Here is a 19,973-nt window from a genome sequence, read left to right on the forward strand (position 1 = left end):
GTCCTGCATCTTATGGCACCCACGATAACGAAAGTTACATAGCTATTGTTTTAAAAGTAACACATCTGCATTGTTAAACTTTAAGAAAATAAACGAATTGTGTGGTCTAAGGGCTTTATGACGTCATGTTATAAGATATAAATTTGTGACGTCACGTTTTCACGTACTTTGTGGCGTGACGTAAACGTAACATTGCGCCGTCATGTCTAAATAAAAAAATTCCCTTTCAATCACGAGATAACTGCGCTAGCGCAAATTGCAAAACGGGATAATATTCAGCCAGTCGTTTATAGAGTCTATAATGTCCAATTGTAAATAAAAGAGTCCAAATCGAAACAAGACCTAAAATTAAGAACTAAACAACATTGAACTTAAACATACCCACCCCTAGCATCGTTACTACTCGACTAACAATTTTAAACGTAATCCAAACTATTTTCCAGCTTATCTCTAATAATGGCAAACAGTCTGGTGTCCAAACATAAACGCCTAAACAATTTTGGTGCCCAAACGTCGATGGCCGATGCCAGGAAGGCGGCGTTCAATTGTTCCATACGCTCTTAATGCTATTTTACAAGTTATTTAAGCCATTTTACAAGTTATTTAAGCCATTTAAATCTTAATCGTACCACCGTTGATCGCGTACCACAGTTTGGGAACCACTGTGACCTTTACGGACCTACGGACTCCAGCCATAAGACCGAAAAAAGAACAATACCAATGTCAGAATAAAACACAATTCGTAAAAAGGCCAAAATAGGACTAATACCTAATGGTATTAGTAGCCTACCGTGTATTCTGATGAATTTAGGATTTATTCCGATGAATTTAGGCCTTATTCTGATGAATTTTTGCCTTATTCCGATAAATTTAGGACTAATTCCAATGAATTTTTGCTTTATTCCGATAATTTTAAGCCTTATTCCGATGAATTTAGGCCTTATTCCAAAAGATTTAGGTCTCATTCAGACGATTTTATTCTTATGCTGTACTGAATATTACTGTGTATTTATTTGGCTGTAATATGTCGTTGGTCTTAATACTATGGTTTTATAGTTTATTCTGCTTTAGGTTTTGTTGCGTTTTAGGTCTTATTGTGTGTTCCCAGACCTACACATTGTTAGTTTTCTATGTTTTTTTAGGAAACTTCCCTGTCCCTAAAGTGTCAACAAGCTCACTCAACCAAAACGTTATTGACTAAGTGCCCCTGATCTTTTGCTTTGTTAGTTTTCATGGTAAAGACTGCTAATAGTTATTCACCGTAAAGTATTTACGGTAATTTGCGTTGAAGCAACATGTAATCGTGGCATACAGGTGAATAAGTTGTGCATTTTGTTATTTCATGTGTTTTTTTCATCCGTTTCCGGAATGCGATATAACTTTTATGAACAAGAATCGTTACATTTTTGCACTAATTACAATGGTAATTTATTTGTTTTTTTAAATAGAGTTTGAATAAGCAGGTCTTATTTCTGCTGCCGTAATAATTGCCTCTCTATTGAAGTTGACAAATCTATTTGAAATTATAAGAATGGCATAAAATGGTACATAGATCATCTGCTATTATGTCAGCGGAACAACAGTACACCATGAATGATGATGAATTACAACAGCCTATTGACAAGGTAATATTGATATGTATCTGTATTTAACAGTGTTTTAGTTTAAACGATTTAATTTTGTAGTTATTTGCCTGCGGATTCCCGGATACTAAACTTTAAAAACTTACTGTACTGTCCACGGTTTTGCATAACTGTAGTGTGAGTTTTGGTTTGGTACCAGGTAAAAAACAAGCTAGTGCTTTTTTACAACGTTGAAACTCAATAAAGAATAACATTCACATACATACTTCTCTATGCGCTTTGATGTTCCTTCTATGTATGAGGCATTCAAGGCATTATGCTCAGTGGTCTTCAACCTTTGTAACAGGCGACCCCAATAAAATGCAATTATAATTTACATTGCGACCCCATTTTTTTCTAATACGAATAAAAATATTTTAAATAATGCTGGAACGTAGTAGTGCGAGCAAAGATTGTACCTATTATAATAAATTTTAATTTAACACACGAAGAAACATAAAAATTTCATTTTGTTTCAACAATAAATGCATTCAGTGCTAAGGTTGCGCCTGCATAGTATCTCCACTAGGGATGTTCAAAGTAGAATCCCAAGGTATTCTAGAATAATAGGTTTCGAATCTAGAATAACGAATCCAGAATAGCGAATCCTAGTATATTTTTATTAAATTATTTTGCCTCGATTTTGTTTGGGGAACGGATTAATCTTAATCTACCCTACAGGGCCCACAATCACAGCAATAAATCGCCCAAACAATTTTCTAACATGTGTAGTTATGTACATTATAATAAAAAACTCTCTCATATGTTTAACATTCTTAACAACTGTCATTTGAAGCAGTTGTGTAAACTGTAATATGTCAACTGTCCGGGTTGTGTCCAAAACTTATATTTTTGCCAATAGTGAGAAAATGCAACACTGCACACAGAAGTCTTAAGCAATTCAGTCCTTATTTTGAAAGCATTGTTAATCTTATTGCTTCTTTTTTGACTAACATGATCTGTTATGCAGTCAAATGATGTACTACAAAGAATACAAAGTTATTATTGACATAACGAATTCTTGACAATTACGTTGTGCATAACTGCATAACTTCCCTGAATATTGGCCTAAAGTTGACCTTAAGTAACCCCATAGCGCATTTTGTGGACGGCCAGCACGTTTTGCAACGCTATGTTACTTTTGCAACTTAACGCATTTAGGGAAATTGCGAACTCCACACCAGACATTACACGTTAGCCGCTCGCCCAATAACCCTTGATTGACACTTAATTATTAGACAAACGTTACGGTAATTGGTCGCCCGAAAAAACGCTGACACTGCACTACGAGGTTGCATTTAAAGCAAGCACTATAAATTGGTCGCCGCGGCGACAGGCCAACTTACCACACGCGTTTGTACAATTAGGCGCAACAATCGGCGGTAAAACTTTAAATTATATCGGTTCCAATTACCCGAAATAAATGGCAGAATTTGGATTCGAAATCCAGATGGGATTCAGAATTGGATTCGAATCCAGATGGGACAAGGATTCGATATTCTACTTTGAGCATCCCCCTCTCCACTAATTTTGGCATCCACCTTACATAAGAATAACCGCATGCCATGCCTTATTTCTAAGCAATATAGGCCTACAATGTTTCGTGATTAATATGCTTATTGCGCTTTTTCACGATTCACAAACCATGTGTTTAAAAACGGGATGGGTTCAATAACAAAATTTAATACAGCCTGGTACTTGATTGCATGTAAGTTCAAAACAAAATACTTGCTTATGGTACACTTTTGATTATGTTACTTTAAACGAGTTAAAAGAAATGCGGTTTGCTGTATCTTCTGTCATAATTAAGAAATTAACTCCTTATATCTGCAAACCACATTGCCCAAGTTAACTAACAAAAAGTTGACCTTTTGAAAAAATCCCTCATATGCAAACATTCACTTTAATATGCTCATTGCGCTGAATCCCGGTTAACAAACTATTTTTAAAAAACAGCCCTTTATTACTAATTAAAATAATGTCGTAGTGAAACAATTTGCGAGGGAAAATGCAACATTCACACGCTAAATCAAAGCTAATTTTTGTTAAATGCCACGTTAGCTGATTTAGCAGCTCTAAAGAGCTAAAGCACAATTTTATGTAGAAGATTCACCCAGTCACGTTTATTAGTGTGACATCTTTTTAAAGAAAAATACTACAAAAATTGCACTAAAACGGAAATATGACGAGTTAATGGTGACCCCCAAAAAATTTCAGGCGACCCCAGTTGGGGTCGTGACCCACAGGTTGGGGACTGCTGCTCTAAAGTGTTCTTAAAATATAAAGGTTAGAAAGGGGTGTTGGGCCAGGTCTGTAAAGTATGGCAGATCTCACCGGTACACAGCTTAAAAATTCCGAGTGACCTGGTGCAACAAAGGTAAAAATTGCACTTTCAAATTTCCGGCTGCACTTTGTATTGCATTCATTGCACTGTAAACATATGCCGATGCGATAAATTAGGGTGAACAAGCGTTTTTTTTTTTTTGTCTTTTTGCAGTTCAGATTGTTTTTCGGGGTGCACTTGCCATACTTTCCACAGTGGGTGGTGGGGTGCTTTTTGTACTACTTTTTTTCTTGGTTGACTTTTTATCTTGGCTGTCAAAATATCAAGCAATACACAAAGGTTTTTTATCTGCCCAATGTGAGTGTCTCTTGAATTTAAAGTTTGTTTTGGAAAAAATATAGGTTTAAATGCTATTATTTTAAGCCAAATGCAAGTTTTTTTCTGTTGAATGGAAAGTTTTCTAAATGTAAAACAGATATGTTTTGCGCTTTACGTGATTAGAAGGGGGCAACCTTCAAGAGACACTGATCTAAAGGGTTCTTTATTAAATTTCTAAAAGATTCCTATTTAAATGTTTTTTATGTTTTAAGGTAAAGGTGAATTATTTTTGTTATGCTAATATGTGCTAGTAACAAAGTTTGCTCTTCAGAGGTGAAAGTGTTCCAAATTTAATTAAAAGTAATAGCTAAATGTATTTGAAAATATTTTTTTTCCCATTGTTTAATGTATTTGTCAAATAAAATGTTTGCCGGGGGTTTGATCAAGATGCTATGAGTATGAGTAGTGACTTTTAATACTGAGGATTGTATATATGAGTAGTGACTTTTAATACTGAAGCTTGTATATTGTTGTGTTTGGAAAGAATTATGTTTGCTCACATTTTTTAAACCACAGCATGTCAGTGCAAGCAACATTTTAAAACTTTTGACAATTTTTGTTTGTGCGAAAGTCGAAAGTAGGATTTACAACTTTATTGTCATTTTATTTAAGCAGGTCATGAATGCAAATAAAACTTTGTCGTACAGAAAAACTAAACATTTGGCTATTTGCTCAATGTATTTTTTGAAAGTTTAGGTAGCGACTGTGATGGTGTGGATTTGTAAGTTTAAAACTGAATTGTGTGTTGTTCGGAACTTAAGTGATTGTACCCTGAAGTATTTTTTATCACTTCTATAGCAACATGGTTTTGGCTAAGTAATGTTCTCTTAGTTTTGTAGAAATGATACAATTATATAAAGTTATGTAAATTTCGTGAATTTTATTTATAACTTTATTTAGTTTGAAAGGTTGTACGAGAATATAACAATGAAAGTCCATAGTTGTGCTTAAAATAATTAAGAGAAATACATTGTTTACCATATAGCATTTGAACAACCAGCGTTTTGCAACTGTTTTTATTGAGTCTTTTAACATTGTCAACCGTAGTAACAGAGGACGGTTTTAGATACCACATGCAATTTGCTTTCACCCAGAAGTTCATGAGAACTTCTGTTTACTTATCACATGCACAAATTGTTTTAACAAATGGTTTAGCAGTTTGACACAGCAACCCAAACTGAATAGGTTTCTGTTCAAGTGTTTGCAACCTCCCTTATTGCCAGTGCTCATTAATAATGTATATCCCACACAGAGCTGACTTCAGTTTGCTGGGTTCCTGGGATGCATAGGGAGGCCTGCAGTCAGACAAGGGCTTCTTTGCACAACCTACAGAACAGGCAGAAAGCACAATGTGTTATTGGAGTTACATGTTGAATCAGTGGCACTAGAAAGGTTACTAAAGTCTTTGTGAAAATATATCTTATAACTCAAAAACATTAGGCTTTAGTTCCACAGCTAGACTACTTACTAACTCCATTTGACACTTGTTTTATCTCTGTTATTTATAATTTCCAGACAGTAATTAATTTTGACATATATTTTAGAATATTTACTGTAATGAAAGTGCAGTTGTGCCCAACGTAAAAACTAATATGTTGCTTAATAATTTGGTCGCATTAAATGTAATAAAAAAGTTTTTTGTATACTAACCAAAAGAAGAGATAAAAAGTTTTGCTATATTTTGAAGATTATAAGTCGCTGAAGTATATAAAATGTAATTAATTTTACGAAATGTACAATTGCTATTTCGTGTAACGATAATGATAGAACAACTTCCAATGTCATCTTCTGAAAACTTGCTTGGCTATCACTGGCAGGTAAAAAATTTGTTGTTTCCACACATATTCCATCCAATATATTTTTTAAGCACAAATCGAAAGCTACACTCCGCACTACAGTTGACTATTTTGTTGTTCCATTCTGAAAAAAGTAACTGATGTGTGAATGGGGCAAAAAGCCTGTGCTAGGTAGATGGATTGTTCCATTCTAAAAAGTACACAATTTCATTCATAGAATATGTTGTGTGTTGGCAGTTTTACCTTGACTGGCAGTACTTAAGTACTCCTATAAGGTGATATCCAGTTCAGTAGACAAGTATGACATTCGCATGGGCGGATCCCAGGGGTACACGGGAACACGGCCATTAAATAAACTATATTTTTGTGTGTTTTATTTATAAAACTGCCAAAAAAAATTAACTGTAAAAAATTTCGCGAACTTTGTTGGGTTTTGCTATGTTTATTTCTCTGTGTTTCACAAATGCAATCAGAAGGAAAGCGCAATGCATACTATGGTATGTTGCGTTGTGTGACTCAGAACCTTGGCCAACAATTTCCATTAAATTTGATTATAAATGCCTTTATTTCGAGCAATATGTGAATCTCTTTTGTGTGCCTAATGTATCACTTGATAATTTTTGCAAGCTTAACCAAATATATGTTAGTTTTTTCATGCTTCGCGCATTTAAACTGGTTTTGAGCTGCCTGTTTACACACAAGTTTGCTTAATAACAGCTTAGACATAACCGTGTCTTAGTCAGAAAAGCACACATGAGCACTGTGCAGTGTGCACCCACAAATTGTACTTTTTTTTCAATTACATTGTTTTTCACTTAAACATGGCAAGCTATATACATTTTATAGGCTAACATAGCATTTAACATTAAGAGACTAGACAAAAAAACAAGAATTGGGGCCCAAAATGCTTGCAACCAGAAGGCTGACAAGATTCTGCCAGCCTGCTTTCCGTGATAACTAGGGATGTTCAAAGTAGAATCCCAAGGTATTCTAGAATAGTATGTTTTGAATCTAGAATAACCAATCCAGAATATTGAATCCATATGTAACATGTTGAGGAATTTTAACTATTTATGAACATTTGGCATCTGTATGACAGCACAACAATATGAAGGACAACATTTAATTTGAAATAATTAAATATTATTGAAAAAGAAAAAGCAAGAAAAAAACAAAAACATATCAGTTATCCTTCTTGGCACCAACGCGAAACGTTAGCATACAAGCAAAGTCAGTTTTTTACTACTACCCTGAGTCCAAAGTCCAACCGCAAGCACGGTCAGTCCAAATACGTCACACACGGCCTTCTTAAAATCGCACTTTGGAATGAAATGTATGCAGCATCAATGCGAAGTAAAATGTTTAACATGCAAAGTCAGCGTATTTTTCGACTACCGGGAGTCCAAAGTTCAACTGCGCGGTCAGTCCAAATACGTCACACACAGCCTTCTTAAACGCTGTACATTCATCAGATTCTTTTTTGAGAGCAATATCTTACTAGAATTGAATAGTGAACTATTATATACTGTTTGTTTTTTTAGTTGTGATTTAATTGTACTTTTTGATGTTGTTTTGTTGATTTAAATTTTAGATATTTTGCGCCACATTTTTATATTTCCATTTTCATAAATGTGAATTCCAACTTATTTTTTACAGGTAAACATATGTATTTATATATATATAATTTTTTTTGGACAGTTTAACGATAAACAGTAATTAAAACAAATTAAAACAAAAACATTTCAATGGTATCTTCACATACATAATTGTATTAGGTATGTATATGGAAAATCCATTTGCACATTGCTTGTTTGACATTGAATATTTAGGCTTCTTAGGTTGTCAATAATTACAGATATAAGTACTGTATTGTCATGACATTGGATTCAAGCCTTAATGGTTTTCTACTTAATGTATATATATATTAGTATTGTAATTGCAAAACTGTTCTTGTAAAAAACATGCACCAAAAGGACTTGAGTGCAAATTTGTTCTGTTCCTAATCACTGCCTTTGAAAACCACTTCTAATGTTTTTTGGAAAACTAATAATACACAAGGCAGTTGCATTACCACAATACACCAGGGTGTGTGCTGGTTGAAGTCTAAATGTTTTATTGGGACTAATTGACTTTCAGCTTGTGCTTGCGTCAGTTCCTACTCTCAATAGGGAATCGCTCCCTTCTTGAATTCAAAATTCCCTACAGACCAGTTGCCGAAATAAGCAGGAGAACTGGCTTACAGATGTAATGTTTTTTTGCAATAACTGTTTGTGTTTAAAAAATTAATCTATTAAGTTGTGAGATAATAAGGTAATTATTCATATTTTGGTGAAGTTGGCCTTACTTTTTAAATGGCTGGAAGTATATAAAATTGGATTAAATTAAAATTGATTGTAAAACACTATGGAACTTCAAATGAGTAAAATATGGAATTCCAACAAAGAAATATTTGTTGTTTTCACTCCTAAGTGACATTCAATTGCAGGGTTCTGGTGACTCTTACACAAGCCGACCTTCTGATTCAGATGTTTCTTTGGATGAGGATCCAGCAGCTGTTAAGCGGGAAACAGAAAGACAGGCTTTAAACCAACTGGAAAAAGCTAAAGTAAATAATAGACATAAAAGCATTAAAATGGACTAACAATTTAAGAAATGTTGAAGAATTAAATAAAAAATATTACAGAGTCAAAACATAGTTTCTAAAGGATTTTGCTGTGCGGTATGCCATGTTGGTTATTTTTTATTTTACTTAATATTTGAAAATAGTGACAAACAAAATTTTAGTTTTGTTTGAAGAATACTGGAGTACTTTTTCTTACAGACCAAAGCTGTAGCTTTTGCAGTTCGCACAAATGTAAGTTATGATGGATCGCATGATGATGATTCTCCTGTTCAGGGTGCAGCTGTTTCATTTGAAGCAAAAGATTTCCTTCATATTAAAGAAGTATTTTTTATCTTTCATAATACTCTTTTGTAATTATCTTATACTTTTTATGTGTAAATGCTGTATTAGGGGCATATGTATAGTAAAATAAGTAATAAGTTAAATATAAAATAAATAAATTAAGAATAAGTTAAGTCTTATAAAAAAACAAGCAAATATAACAGTACATCAACTTACTTTGGTTTATACCAGTGGTACCCAAACTGTGGGCCATGGCCCATGAGTGGGCCACAAGACTAATTTTAGTGGGCTATAGAGCCATTGGACAATATTGCAACTAAATATTTTTTTTAAATAATTGTAAGCATATCTGAAACTATAATTATAGGAACGTGGTCATTTTCCATATTTTTGCCTTTTTTGAACTATATACGTAAAGGCCAAATCTCACGTCGTTTTTTTTTCACTATTCAGTTAGCATGGCAGTTAACTTTAAATTCAGTTTGTTGTCATAGAGTTAATAATTCCAATCTAAAAATGAACCCAAGTAAAAATAATTATTTGGATGTTGTTAAAATCAATGAATTCATTGAGGAATTTTCCGACAATGTAGGCATATAGTGCAGACAGGCAATTTTGCTATATTTGTATCAGCCATTTTGATATATCCTATTTGGATGATCGGCTAAAGGGCATACAAAAAAGGTTATGGCACATGGTGGGTTTTTATAAAAAAATATAGGCATTGGAACATAAAAAAGTGTTTGTTAAAAATTTACTACAATGTGACTATGGACGTCAAGTTAGTGGTGCTTAGGGTGCATTGAGCCAGGGTTGCGGAGTCGGACTCAGGACTCGATGAGTCGGTTTGTTTTTGCTGGAGTCGGACTCGGGACTCGAGCAAGACCTTATAAAACTACCAACATGCGCGGTACCGAATTTTAAAACTAACATGGCCGCCAAATGAAAATTGTAAAGGTGGAATATTATATGGCGGAATATTTTCCAACCATGTATTGTGAGTGAATGAATTATACGACACTCCTATAAGTGAATTACGGAATATCCACGTTATTTTAGTTAGGTAAATTGGTGAAATACAGGCTGTTCGGGCCGGACTCGGGACTCGACAAAATCGCACATTTGACCGGAGTCGGACTCTGGTTATTTTTTTGGCCGGAGTCGTACTAGGGTTATTTTTAACCGACTCCGCAGCCCTGCATTGAGCCCACCTAGCAGAAACTTGGGATGATCAACCCCCCTAAACAAAAACAAATCTTTTGTAACATAAATTATATTTATCTTGATCCATATGATTTGGGCCCCTATTTTCACATATATTATGGCAGAATTAGTAAACTATCTATTAAGCATTATTTTCCATGACTAGCAGGACATGTTAACAGCACCACTTTCATCAATTAAACAGTTGTACAAAGCCATGCTGTATTATTTTTCCCACAATTGTATTTTTGGGTAAACTTTGCATTGGAATTTTATTACAAAATATTGTGTTTGAATGTTTTACAAAACTTTGTATTTAGAAATACAACAACGACTGGTGGATTGGGCGACTTGTCAAGGAAGGTTGTAATGTCGGGTTTGTTCCTTCACCTGTCAAGCTAGAAGCTATCCGCCAAACACAGAACCTTGGCACGAAGTCAAATAAGTTTTATATGTCCAAGTCTGGTGGCACATCAACTTCAAGTCTTGGCGATGGTAATACTTTGAATAGAAGGGCCACTCCTCTAAGTTCGGCAGGTGGATTTAACAGTTATTTTCTTCCATCAAGCCACCCAAGTGTTTCCTCCAACAACTGTTTAACAAACTGGATCTTTAAATATTTTGTTTGCTAAAGATGTTGAACAACCAATACCTCGTTTTTTTAGTTAAAACATGATTTTTTTATGTATCTTAATAAATTGCCAAGCCCATTAACTTTATAATGCTAAAACTGCTTTTGGTATATATACAATTAAATACAAATTTGTAAGCTTTGAGGAAACACTTAGCAACCCATTCATTTATTTCCACCTTCAACCTAGTTAAAACTGTAAACTATGTGTATTATTTCAGCTATGCATTTAAGACGTTTTCTTTACTTATTCACAAAAAACTAGGTTGGCATGAGCTGTAAAATTGTTCAGATTTTTATAAATTAAAAAAAGTTCAGCTTATCAAAGTTTTTGCCAGGGTTTGAACCTTAAAAATAAGATTGACAAAGAAATGATTGAAATTAATTCATGCTTTCGTACTGCTCCTAAACTTTAATAGGCCAAAATTTTTAAAATTTGTGAATTTTTCTATTGTGAACGCTAAATTGGATATATAAATAACGAACTACACATAAACGTATATACAGCACAAAGAAGTAGTTTAAATTAGCCAAAAATTATATTTTTGCTTTTGAAATCTGGATACAATAGTTGTTGTTCTTGCAAAAGGCTAGTGTGCTGCTGTGCATCATCAGTGACGTATTCTGAGTAATTAGTGTTTAACTTAAACATTTTCTCAGCAGCATCATTAACAACCTTGACAGTATTTTAAAAGTTTTCTGCAACTTGGTAGTCGCTATCTTGCAGCCCGTCACAAACTGGAAACTTCAGCCAGTTGCACTGAACGTTCAGAGAGGAATAAAGAAACCATGACTCTTGGCCAACCAAATCTTCAATTTTGGTGCTTTCTTTTACTTGTGAACGCATCTTCGGTAACCTCAGACGAAATTTACTTGGCTTGGGTGTATCAAAAATTTTCTTGCTAATATATATATATATATATATATATATCGATTAAACCGAGCGGTGCTGCCAAAGTTTAACACACTGTCAGTGAGAGTTCGATATGTCTGCAAGCTGTTTGCGAGTACTATTGCATGTCATAAAACAGCATTCAAACTTGAATACAACTTGAACCATGACAGTCAGGCAAAAAAACAAAGACTGCATGTCCGAAAGCTTAGTTCACAATGATTACAGCACCTTTGTCGCATAGAAATTGGTAATTACTGGCAAATACGATGTAACATTCATTAAAGGTCTATTAAAAGGATGTACCCTTATATAACTTTTTGTAGTGGTGTACCCCATGCATATTTTGGTGGGTGCACCGTGTACACCGGCCGAAAACCTACTCAGCATACATCACTGATGATGCACAGCAGCCTGCCAGCCTTTTGCAAGTCGTAGAAGAACACAGACTATTGTATCCAGACTTCCCTTCCGAAAAAAAACGAAAACAAAACATGTTTTTTGGTTAATTTACACTGCTGCCAGATTAGTCTTTAAGCGGTTGAGCGATACAAAATCATGACCCAATTTCCATATTTTTTGGTTAATTCTATTTTTAAGGTCAGAACCACGGGAAACACTTAGCAGTTTGACAAAGGTTTCCTCACCTTTGAGAATCAGAAATTAATATTTAGGCTAAAATACTGCACATCTTCTCAATCAGGGTTATAAAAACAATTAGTGGTTTAACATTATACTGTACTGTCTCTTTACAAACAATAAAAAAATAACAGAATTGTAAAATAGTTGACTTGTTTTAGGACATGTTTAGATGTTTTTTAAATGCATGTCCCTCATTTTGTGCTGTATTCTCTGCTTACAACAAAATATTTTACCTTTAATTTTTTTCATTAGTTAAGTTCTTTTATATTAAGAAAATTTTGGCAAATGTAGCACCTAAAAAAGTGTTTTGTTATCACTGACCTCCTAATTTGTTTAAAACAAGTTTACTAAAAGTTGGGGATTTGCCAAGGGCCTGTAAATATACTCTAAAATATTAGCTGGATCTCTGGGGTTTTCATGTAGTGTTTAGAAAATAAAGATAAAAATTACCCTGCATTTAGTATAACTTTTGGTGTAAACTTTGAAAGATCAATGCACCTGTCTATGTCTTTTTAAATAACACACTCAAATAAAAAGTATCTGATGTAAAAGTATTTCTCAATGCATTAATTTCATCATGATAATATGCATAACTTTTCGTACACTATCATTCATCCAAATGTCACAATTTTATTTCACTTTTATATATTTTTATATATATATTTTACTGAAGTATATTACAAAAGATCCAAATAAAACCCTAGTAATAGTAACTAATTGCATAATTTTTTTAAATCTAATTTTTCTTTTTTTTTGTAGTTTTGGATTATTTTGTTATGTTCAATTTACTGACAAATTTATTATGTTGTTTAAGGAGCTTATGAGATGGATACTAATGGAGTAGATGAAGATGATTCAGATTCGCCCAATCCACAACAAGGATTTTCTACTACTCAAAGGTGAACCTATATAGATCATGTTATACTTCATTAATAGGAATGTTTAAAGTACAAGATATTACAGAAAAGTATGTTACAAGTGTAAAATAATAAATCCACAACATTAAATCCTAGTATATTTTTATTGTATTATTGAACTTCTATTTTATAGGGGTTTTATCAACAAAACAGAAATTATTCGCAAAACAATTTGTAACATGTGTATATTTTAATGAAAAATAAAATAAGGAAGGACAAGGTGGCAAAAATAAATTTGTAAATAATACATCAGTGATTCTCAACTTCTGCAAGCCAAAACTAAATTCTCCCCTCCACTTTTACGATTCTAATCCACTTTTACTATTCTAATTTACAAAGAGAATACAACCTTTAAAACTTGACAAGCGTTTTAGCTTCTTTATTAGTACCAAATTGTTAGTAATAAACTTTGCTAAATTATATTTTAGTGAAAAAGGTATACTCCACCACAAACCAAAAAAATTGACCAATTTAGTTGTTTTTTAGTGCCTAAATTTGTTTTATTTGAGCTACACAGAACCAAAAAAGTGCCTTAATGATTTTTGTTTGATATGTGCAAATTTTTAGATACTACAAGGTTTGAATGAGCCGAAATTCAACTTGTTAATTACATATTTCCTATGCATAGAAAGTCAGTAATTCATGAAATGTTAGGTAAATGATTGTACAAAATAGACACAGTATAAAACTCTAAACTCACAATGTTTAAAATTTTGCCACAAAAGTGGTGGCCAACTTGCAGAACTATAGATTGAATGTTTCAACAAACTATAGTTTCTCAATTGCAAATGCCGTTATTTTATACTTTTTTATTCATTTTCCCGTTTCTTTAAAGCTAGGCATACCTCTATTCATTTCTATAGTAGAAAACAATAGACATTATTGCAATATTTTAGACATAAAGTGATGCATAGGGCAAAAAGTGATAATGTATTTGCCTTACTTTGAGTGGTGTTTCGTGTATATCGAAAAAAACTGAAGAAAGTAATAACAAAACGAATAAAACTTTTAGTATCATTTATAATTTAAAAATTTTACAATGCTAGCCATATTAAAGGGTGTGTTGGGAGTTTCATTTCTTTTGTAGTCATGAATAAGTAGAATTACTTACAAGCTTTGGAGCATACTGGTTTTAGTTGGACATAGGAATATCAAAGCTCATGTAGAAGACCTTGAACGTTTAGTTTAGCATATTTCCATTTTTTATCAATGTAATAAGGGTTTTGATATTTCTATTACCTACAAACTCTAAATTGTTTTAAATTGACCTAAATTATTTATACATCATTTTCCTTGTAAAATGTTTAAGTTATAGGTTACTAGATGAGGGTCCCTAAACCTTTTTATTAAAGGCTAAATGATTGTGGGCAAGATTTAAGGATAGATAATTGAGTCATATATAAAATCTGTATCAAATTTTTTATTACCTTTATTATTTGGTAAACAAAACAAGTTTATTTATGTAACAAACATTATTGTAGGCTTTGTCAAATTGTTGTTAGTTTAAAATTTTATCAATATTTTGTTTAGGTTTGCATCCCATGAATATTCCAATTGCATTTTAACTTCATTAATGCATTTTTTAGGAATTGGTTAGCATAGCTTGTAAAAATTTAACACTGTGTTTCTCAGATTTTTTGCGTGGCGACCCAAATACTAAGTATTACAGCAAAGCGTTGGCGAACCAATTATCTAAACTGAACTTTTTGTAAGCGAACAAAACAAAACAATAGCATAAATAAGTACAAATTTTAAATCAATCTCTTTCTTTGTATTGCTTCGTAATCTCTTAGTTTTGGAAAAATCTGTAGCTGCAGTCGGTGACACAACCAATTCACACTGCAACCCAATTTTGGATCGCGACCCATTGAGAAGCAGTGATTTAACAAAGCAAGCAGCTAATTTTCCCATAAATTTGGAATGCGGCACACCTTAGACCTTGAGAGATCACAGGCCTAATATTAGCAAATATTTTTTATTTAGCGGCCAGCTTAGGCATTGTATTTTGTAATTGCCCTTTCCATTTAACATTTTTTTTCAGTTATAAACAATAAAATTGGGCATAAAACTTATTCATTCTTTAAATTCAATTTAGTTAAATCGTACCACTTTACACTTTATAAAAAATCCGTAGTAAATTGTAATGACCAAAAAGAGCGTTAGCTGTTAACATTTTAGGCGACATGACATGTTTTCCGATCATCAGTGACTGCAAAAAACAAATCACAAGATATGGAAAATGAAGCGCTACACAGAGTAACTTTTAGGGTCTGAAAAAAAATGTTATGCCATTTGAAACTCTTTTTTCTCTTAGCTTAAATCCAACTATCGCTTTTAGTAGAACGTCAAGCGATGAATAAAATGGTAATTGCATTTTACTGAAGATGTAATGCTTTACACACCATAGCTTTTTGGTTTCATATGTCACATAATTTTTTTTGTAAAATATCTAACATGCGGCTTTAGCACAACATCATATGTAATACTATGTAAAAGGCAGCAGTTTAATTGAAATTTTTTATGCAAAATGTTGCATTTATGTAACTTACATTATTGTGTATCCCCTAGCTCAGGGTTTTTAAACTGGTTGCTGGGGCCACATTTAGCCCTCAGGAACGTGGTGTGTGTCCCACAAGATCTTTTTGAGACAATTTTTTTTCTGGGGCATTTGCTCAATTTGCATGTATTTTAATCATCCCATTGGATTATTTTTAACACTTTTGCCTTGTGGTATTATTACCACTTAACTAGGCCAACCCCCTAGTTTTTGATAACTTGCGCGACCCCCCAATTATATTATATGATACATAAACCAGAGTCGATAAAAAAAATACATTTCAAAATTGACAAAATTCAAATTGGGAAAAAATCCAGTTAGACTATATCAACATTTGGCTAAAATGTCCGGATTTAAGTATGCACAATAAGCTAAGATTATGGTTTGAGTCGATTCATTTTAATTAGACCTTGTTTGACTGAAGCTACGATTAATTCATTAATTAACTAGTGTATTGGTGAGTACCATTTTTTTCTTTTTATTGGCAGTTGCCTTGAGTTCACCTTTTCACTGCACCCTTTATAAACATTTTGGCCTGGGTCTTTATTAACGCATTTCTCATATAATGTATATGTTTGTTCTCTTGTCTTTAATTTCTTTGACAACTTGATTTTGTCAATTTGCAATTTTTTGAAGAAGTCCAAAAACTTCAGTGTCATCTGTGGCATCCGGTGGAGCCAACAAAGATAATAAGAGGAAGGCATTTTTCCGCAAGCAAGAGAGTATACCCCCTTATGATGTTGTGCCATCAATGAGACCTGTTGTCCTAGTTGGGCCATCCTTAAAGGGATATGAGGTATTTTAACAAGAAACAAAAATCCAATTGTTTTGAAAAATTAGAATGTTTACAATTTAAACAAAGTTACTTAATACATTTTATTCCATTGTTACCATTGAATAAACTTAAACTCATTTGTAAACTGCATTGAAAATGTAGTTGTTATTTAGATGTATGCTAATAAAATTTTACCAAAACTTAAACCTTCAGAATATATATTGCAACAGTAAAAAAACTAAATACCAATCCACTGTATATTGTGTAAAGTTTTTTTTCGTCATTTAAAGTGAATCTTTAAAATATTGTTCTGGGAAACATTGTACTGTAAATTATGTCAAAAACACTTGTTCTACTATTTAAAGGTCACTGATATGATGCAAAAAGCTATCTTTGACTTTCTGAAAAGGAGATTTGAAGGCAGGATTTCAATCACCAGAGTCACAGCTGATATTTCACTGGCCAAACGATCAGTCCTTAATAACCCAAGTAAACGGGCTGTGATTGAGAAATCAAACACTAGATCAAGTCTTGGTAAGGAAATGCTTAACTATACATTACATTCTTTTGATTTAAACAAAATTTTAAACATCATTTCTGGAAATTATCATACACTAAAGACTAAAGAAACTCACAACAACAGTGGTTTTAATTTATTTATTTTCTATTTTGCTTTGGTACCTATTTGAATATTCTTTATTTTGTCAGCTGAGGTTCAAAGGGAGATAGAAAGAATATTTGAACTTGCTCGGACCTTACAGTTGGTGGTTTTGGATGCAGACACTATAAATCATCCAACACAATTGACAAAGACCTCCCTTGCACCTATTATTGTGTCCCTGAAAATTGCCTCGGCAAAGGTAAAACTTTTTTTGTTTTGTTTTGTTTCACAAAAACATTTTAAAAACAACTTTAATACTTTTGTTCCATGTGGACACTACCCACTTTAAGAAAACTTCTATAGAATATATTTCTATGGAATAATTTTTGTGATAACTTGGTGTGTAATCTAGGTGTTACAGCGCCTTATAAAGTCCAGAGGAAAATCACAGTCAAAGCATCTCAATGTTCAAATGGTTGCTTCTGAGAAATTATCACAATGCAATCAGGTATGTGTACAACATGATCCCAGATTTTTGTTTCATACCAACCACTGTAAATTCACGGCAAAGAAATTGACTCCGTATAATATTTTAGTACATTTTCTAAGGAAAAATGTTTCAACTCAAGCTTCTTCCTCATACAATTAAGACGAATACGTAAAACAACTACAACTCACAATTAAATATTTTTAGGACTTGTTTGATATTGTTCTGGATGAAAACCAGCTTGAGGACGCATGCGAGCATTTGGCTGAGTACCTGGAGGCTTACTGGCGGGCCACCCATCCCGCCACAATGTACAACAACCCAGCTCTGGCTCGCAGCACAAACAATTCCCAGTCCTCTCATTTGCAGGTAACTTAGGTATGTACGCCAGGTATATTATTGTAAGCCGCTTCCTGCTGACTTCATTTGGAACGCAAACTGATTTCTTCTTCACCTATTTCAAAGGTTTCTCTACTTTCCATAATAACATTTATTTTATTTTTCAGTTCTCTGTGCATGTACTGTTCTTTGTCTTTCTTGTCTGCTTGGCTGATTTATGTTGTTAGTCTCTATCTTTTTTGTTAAGTTAACTTTTTGTTTTTAACATAGATGCAGTGTAAACAGATTATACAATGAAAAACTAACACTCTCCTTTTATAAAAATATTGATGAGAATCTATTTTCATGATTTGTTTATATTTATTGAAAAAAAACAACAATTAGAAAACATTGTTCACGTTTGACCAACAATAACAGCATATTACTTTAACATTCTTAGCTGATTCTTGCAGGTTTAGCTTGCATGGCCCTGCATAATCTTTTAAGTTTAACTTTTTTTTCTAGGTTCACGTTCTAACATCACTTAAGCGGAACCTGAGTTTCCGTGGATCTCGCCGTGGTTCAATGAAGCCGCCAGACAAGGAGAACGAGGTCTAAATCAAAAATCAAATTTTGGGGATAGCTACTCTAAAATATAGGTGTATGCTTCTATCTATTTACACACAACATCGGTAAAGACTTCTTATTCTTAGTGCCTGGTTATGGCACTTCTGTTTGATTCTGTGACGCATTTCATATATGCTTCTTAAGTTGTGTTTTTTACATTTTTTGTCCTTTATATAAAGTATACAAGAAGTAAACCGCTTACTGCATGTCAAAACTACTCATTTCACGCAGTATCAAATTAAGTTTCTTTATTTCACTTCTCCATTAAAATAGTTTAATTTATTACTTTTTCATCAAATGCATGTTTCATGTTTGACAATATTTTATATTTTTAGGATACATTTATAGAATATATTGTCTATATAATCATAGAAAAAACAAAGTCTAGAAACATTGTACACATCGTCAGCCAGTGACTCTCATATCCTATGACCCTGATTTTTCAATAATTTTAAACCAAATAATTAACAATGGAAGATAAATTTATTTTTTAGCGTGTTTTAAACTGTGTGCAAAGTTTTAATTACGGTAGTTCGTTTAAAATGTAACATCATAACTGGTATAACCAAAAGTTGGCTTGATACAACATTTACTCATTTATTTTAAGCAAACAAATGTTATGGATTGCACACGATGATTGCAGTAAACGTTTTGTTAAAACCACTGTGTTACCCTCGGTACTGATTTGTTGAAGTTAGATAACTGTTATTTACCTGCCTGTCCTAAGTGAACCTGTTTTTTTTTTATCAAACATAATGTATGTTAGATTGTACGGTGATTTTAAGGGTGCTGTGGTCAAAAATCATATTTTATTTTCACATTTTAATCGCATTTTGTCATGCTTCTGTAGGCTCTAGATCTAGATGCTACATATGCTGTGCATTTAAGCGTTTTTTTTGTTTTTTTAAGTTAAATATGCTACATGAACTGTCGTTTTTACAAACAGAAAATGATCTGTGGTACTCCCAGTGTAAAAGTCTTAAATAACTTAACTTGGACTAAGAGTAGAAGGATATTCATTTATGGCAAAATTAATATATTACGTTTTTAATAGCTGTTGGCATGTGCTTGTTTTTAGACTTATTCTATGAATACTTTTGTTAATCGTTTTTTGTATAAACTGCCGATATCAATGCATGAGTAACTTTATCCTTTAGTTGCTTTCACCTGCTATAACTGTTATATATTCACAAAATCATTCTTTACTGTGGAAAATGGATTGTTTATTGTCTCCGAACGGTGGTTCTCAACCTTGAAAAACACGACTAACCCCTACGATATATAAGCTTCTGCCGTGTCCAATAGGTTGCATATTTGTAACACAAACAAATTTATAAA

At 33.0% G+C, this 19,973-nt stretch overlaps 1 protein-coding gene across 5 annotated transcripts; it reads left to right on the forward strand.

Annotated features, from left to right (window-relative positions):
* The first annotated feature begins 1,452 nt into the window (after nt 1–1,452).
* Nucleotides 1,453–19,691, forward strand: LOC146133161 (voltage-dependent L-type calcium channel subunit beta-2-like). 5 transcript variants are annotated; one of them, XM_083397455.1, is made up of 11 exons: nt 1,453–1,625; nt 8,566–8,685; nt 8,902–9,024; nt 10,509–10,725; nt 13,168–13,252; nt 16,464–16,623; nt 16,968–17,136; nt 17,311–17,462; nt 17,616–17,711; nt 17,898–18,068; nt 18,534–19,691. In XM_083397455.1, the coding sequence occupies exons 1-10, from the start codon at nt 1,542–1,544 to the stop codon at nt 18,066–18,068; spliced, it is 1,377 nt and encodes a 458-aa protein (XP_083253581.1). In that variant the 5' UTR covers nt 1,453–1,541; the 3' UTR covers nt 18,534–19,691. The 5 variants fall into 5 exon arrangements, with proteins under 5 accessions (XP_083253581.1, XP_083253577.1, XP_083253578.1 ...); XM_083397451.1 differs by having other exon boundaries at nt 17,898–18,059; XM_083397452.1 differs by having other exon boundaries at nt 16,467–16,623; nt 17,898–18,059.
* Nucleotides 19,692–19,973: the final 282 nt, after the last annotated feature.

The sequence above is a fragment of the Ascidiella aspersa genome, chromosome 9 (assembly GCF_963924565.1).
Source record: "Ascidiella aspersa chromosome 9, kaAscAspe10.2, whole genome shotgun sequence".
NCBI lineage: Eukaryota > Metazoa > Chordata > Ascidiacea > Phlebobranchia > Ascidiidae > Ascidiella > Ascidiella aspersa.

Excerpts from the sequence above, each read along its gene's own strand:
- LOC146133161 (XM_083397451.1), top strand. The coding sequence starts at position 1,542 with ATGGTACATAGATCATCTGCTATTATGTCAGCGGAACAACAGTACACC. Across the intron at positions 8,686-8,901 it reads ACCAACTGGAAAAAGCTAAA|ACCAAAGCTGTAGCTTTTGC; the intron begins GTAAATAATAGA and ends TTTTTCTTACAG. Across the intron at positions 16,624-16,967 it reads CATCCTTAAAGGGATATGAG|GTCACTGATATGATGCAAAA; the intron begins GTATTTTAACAA and ends TACTATTTAAAG.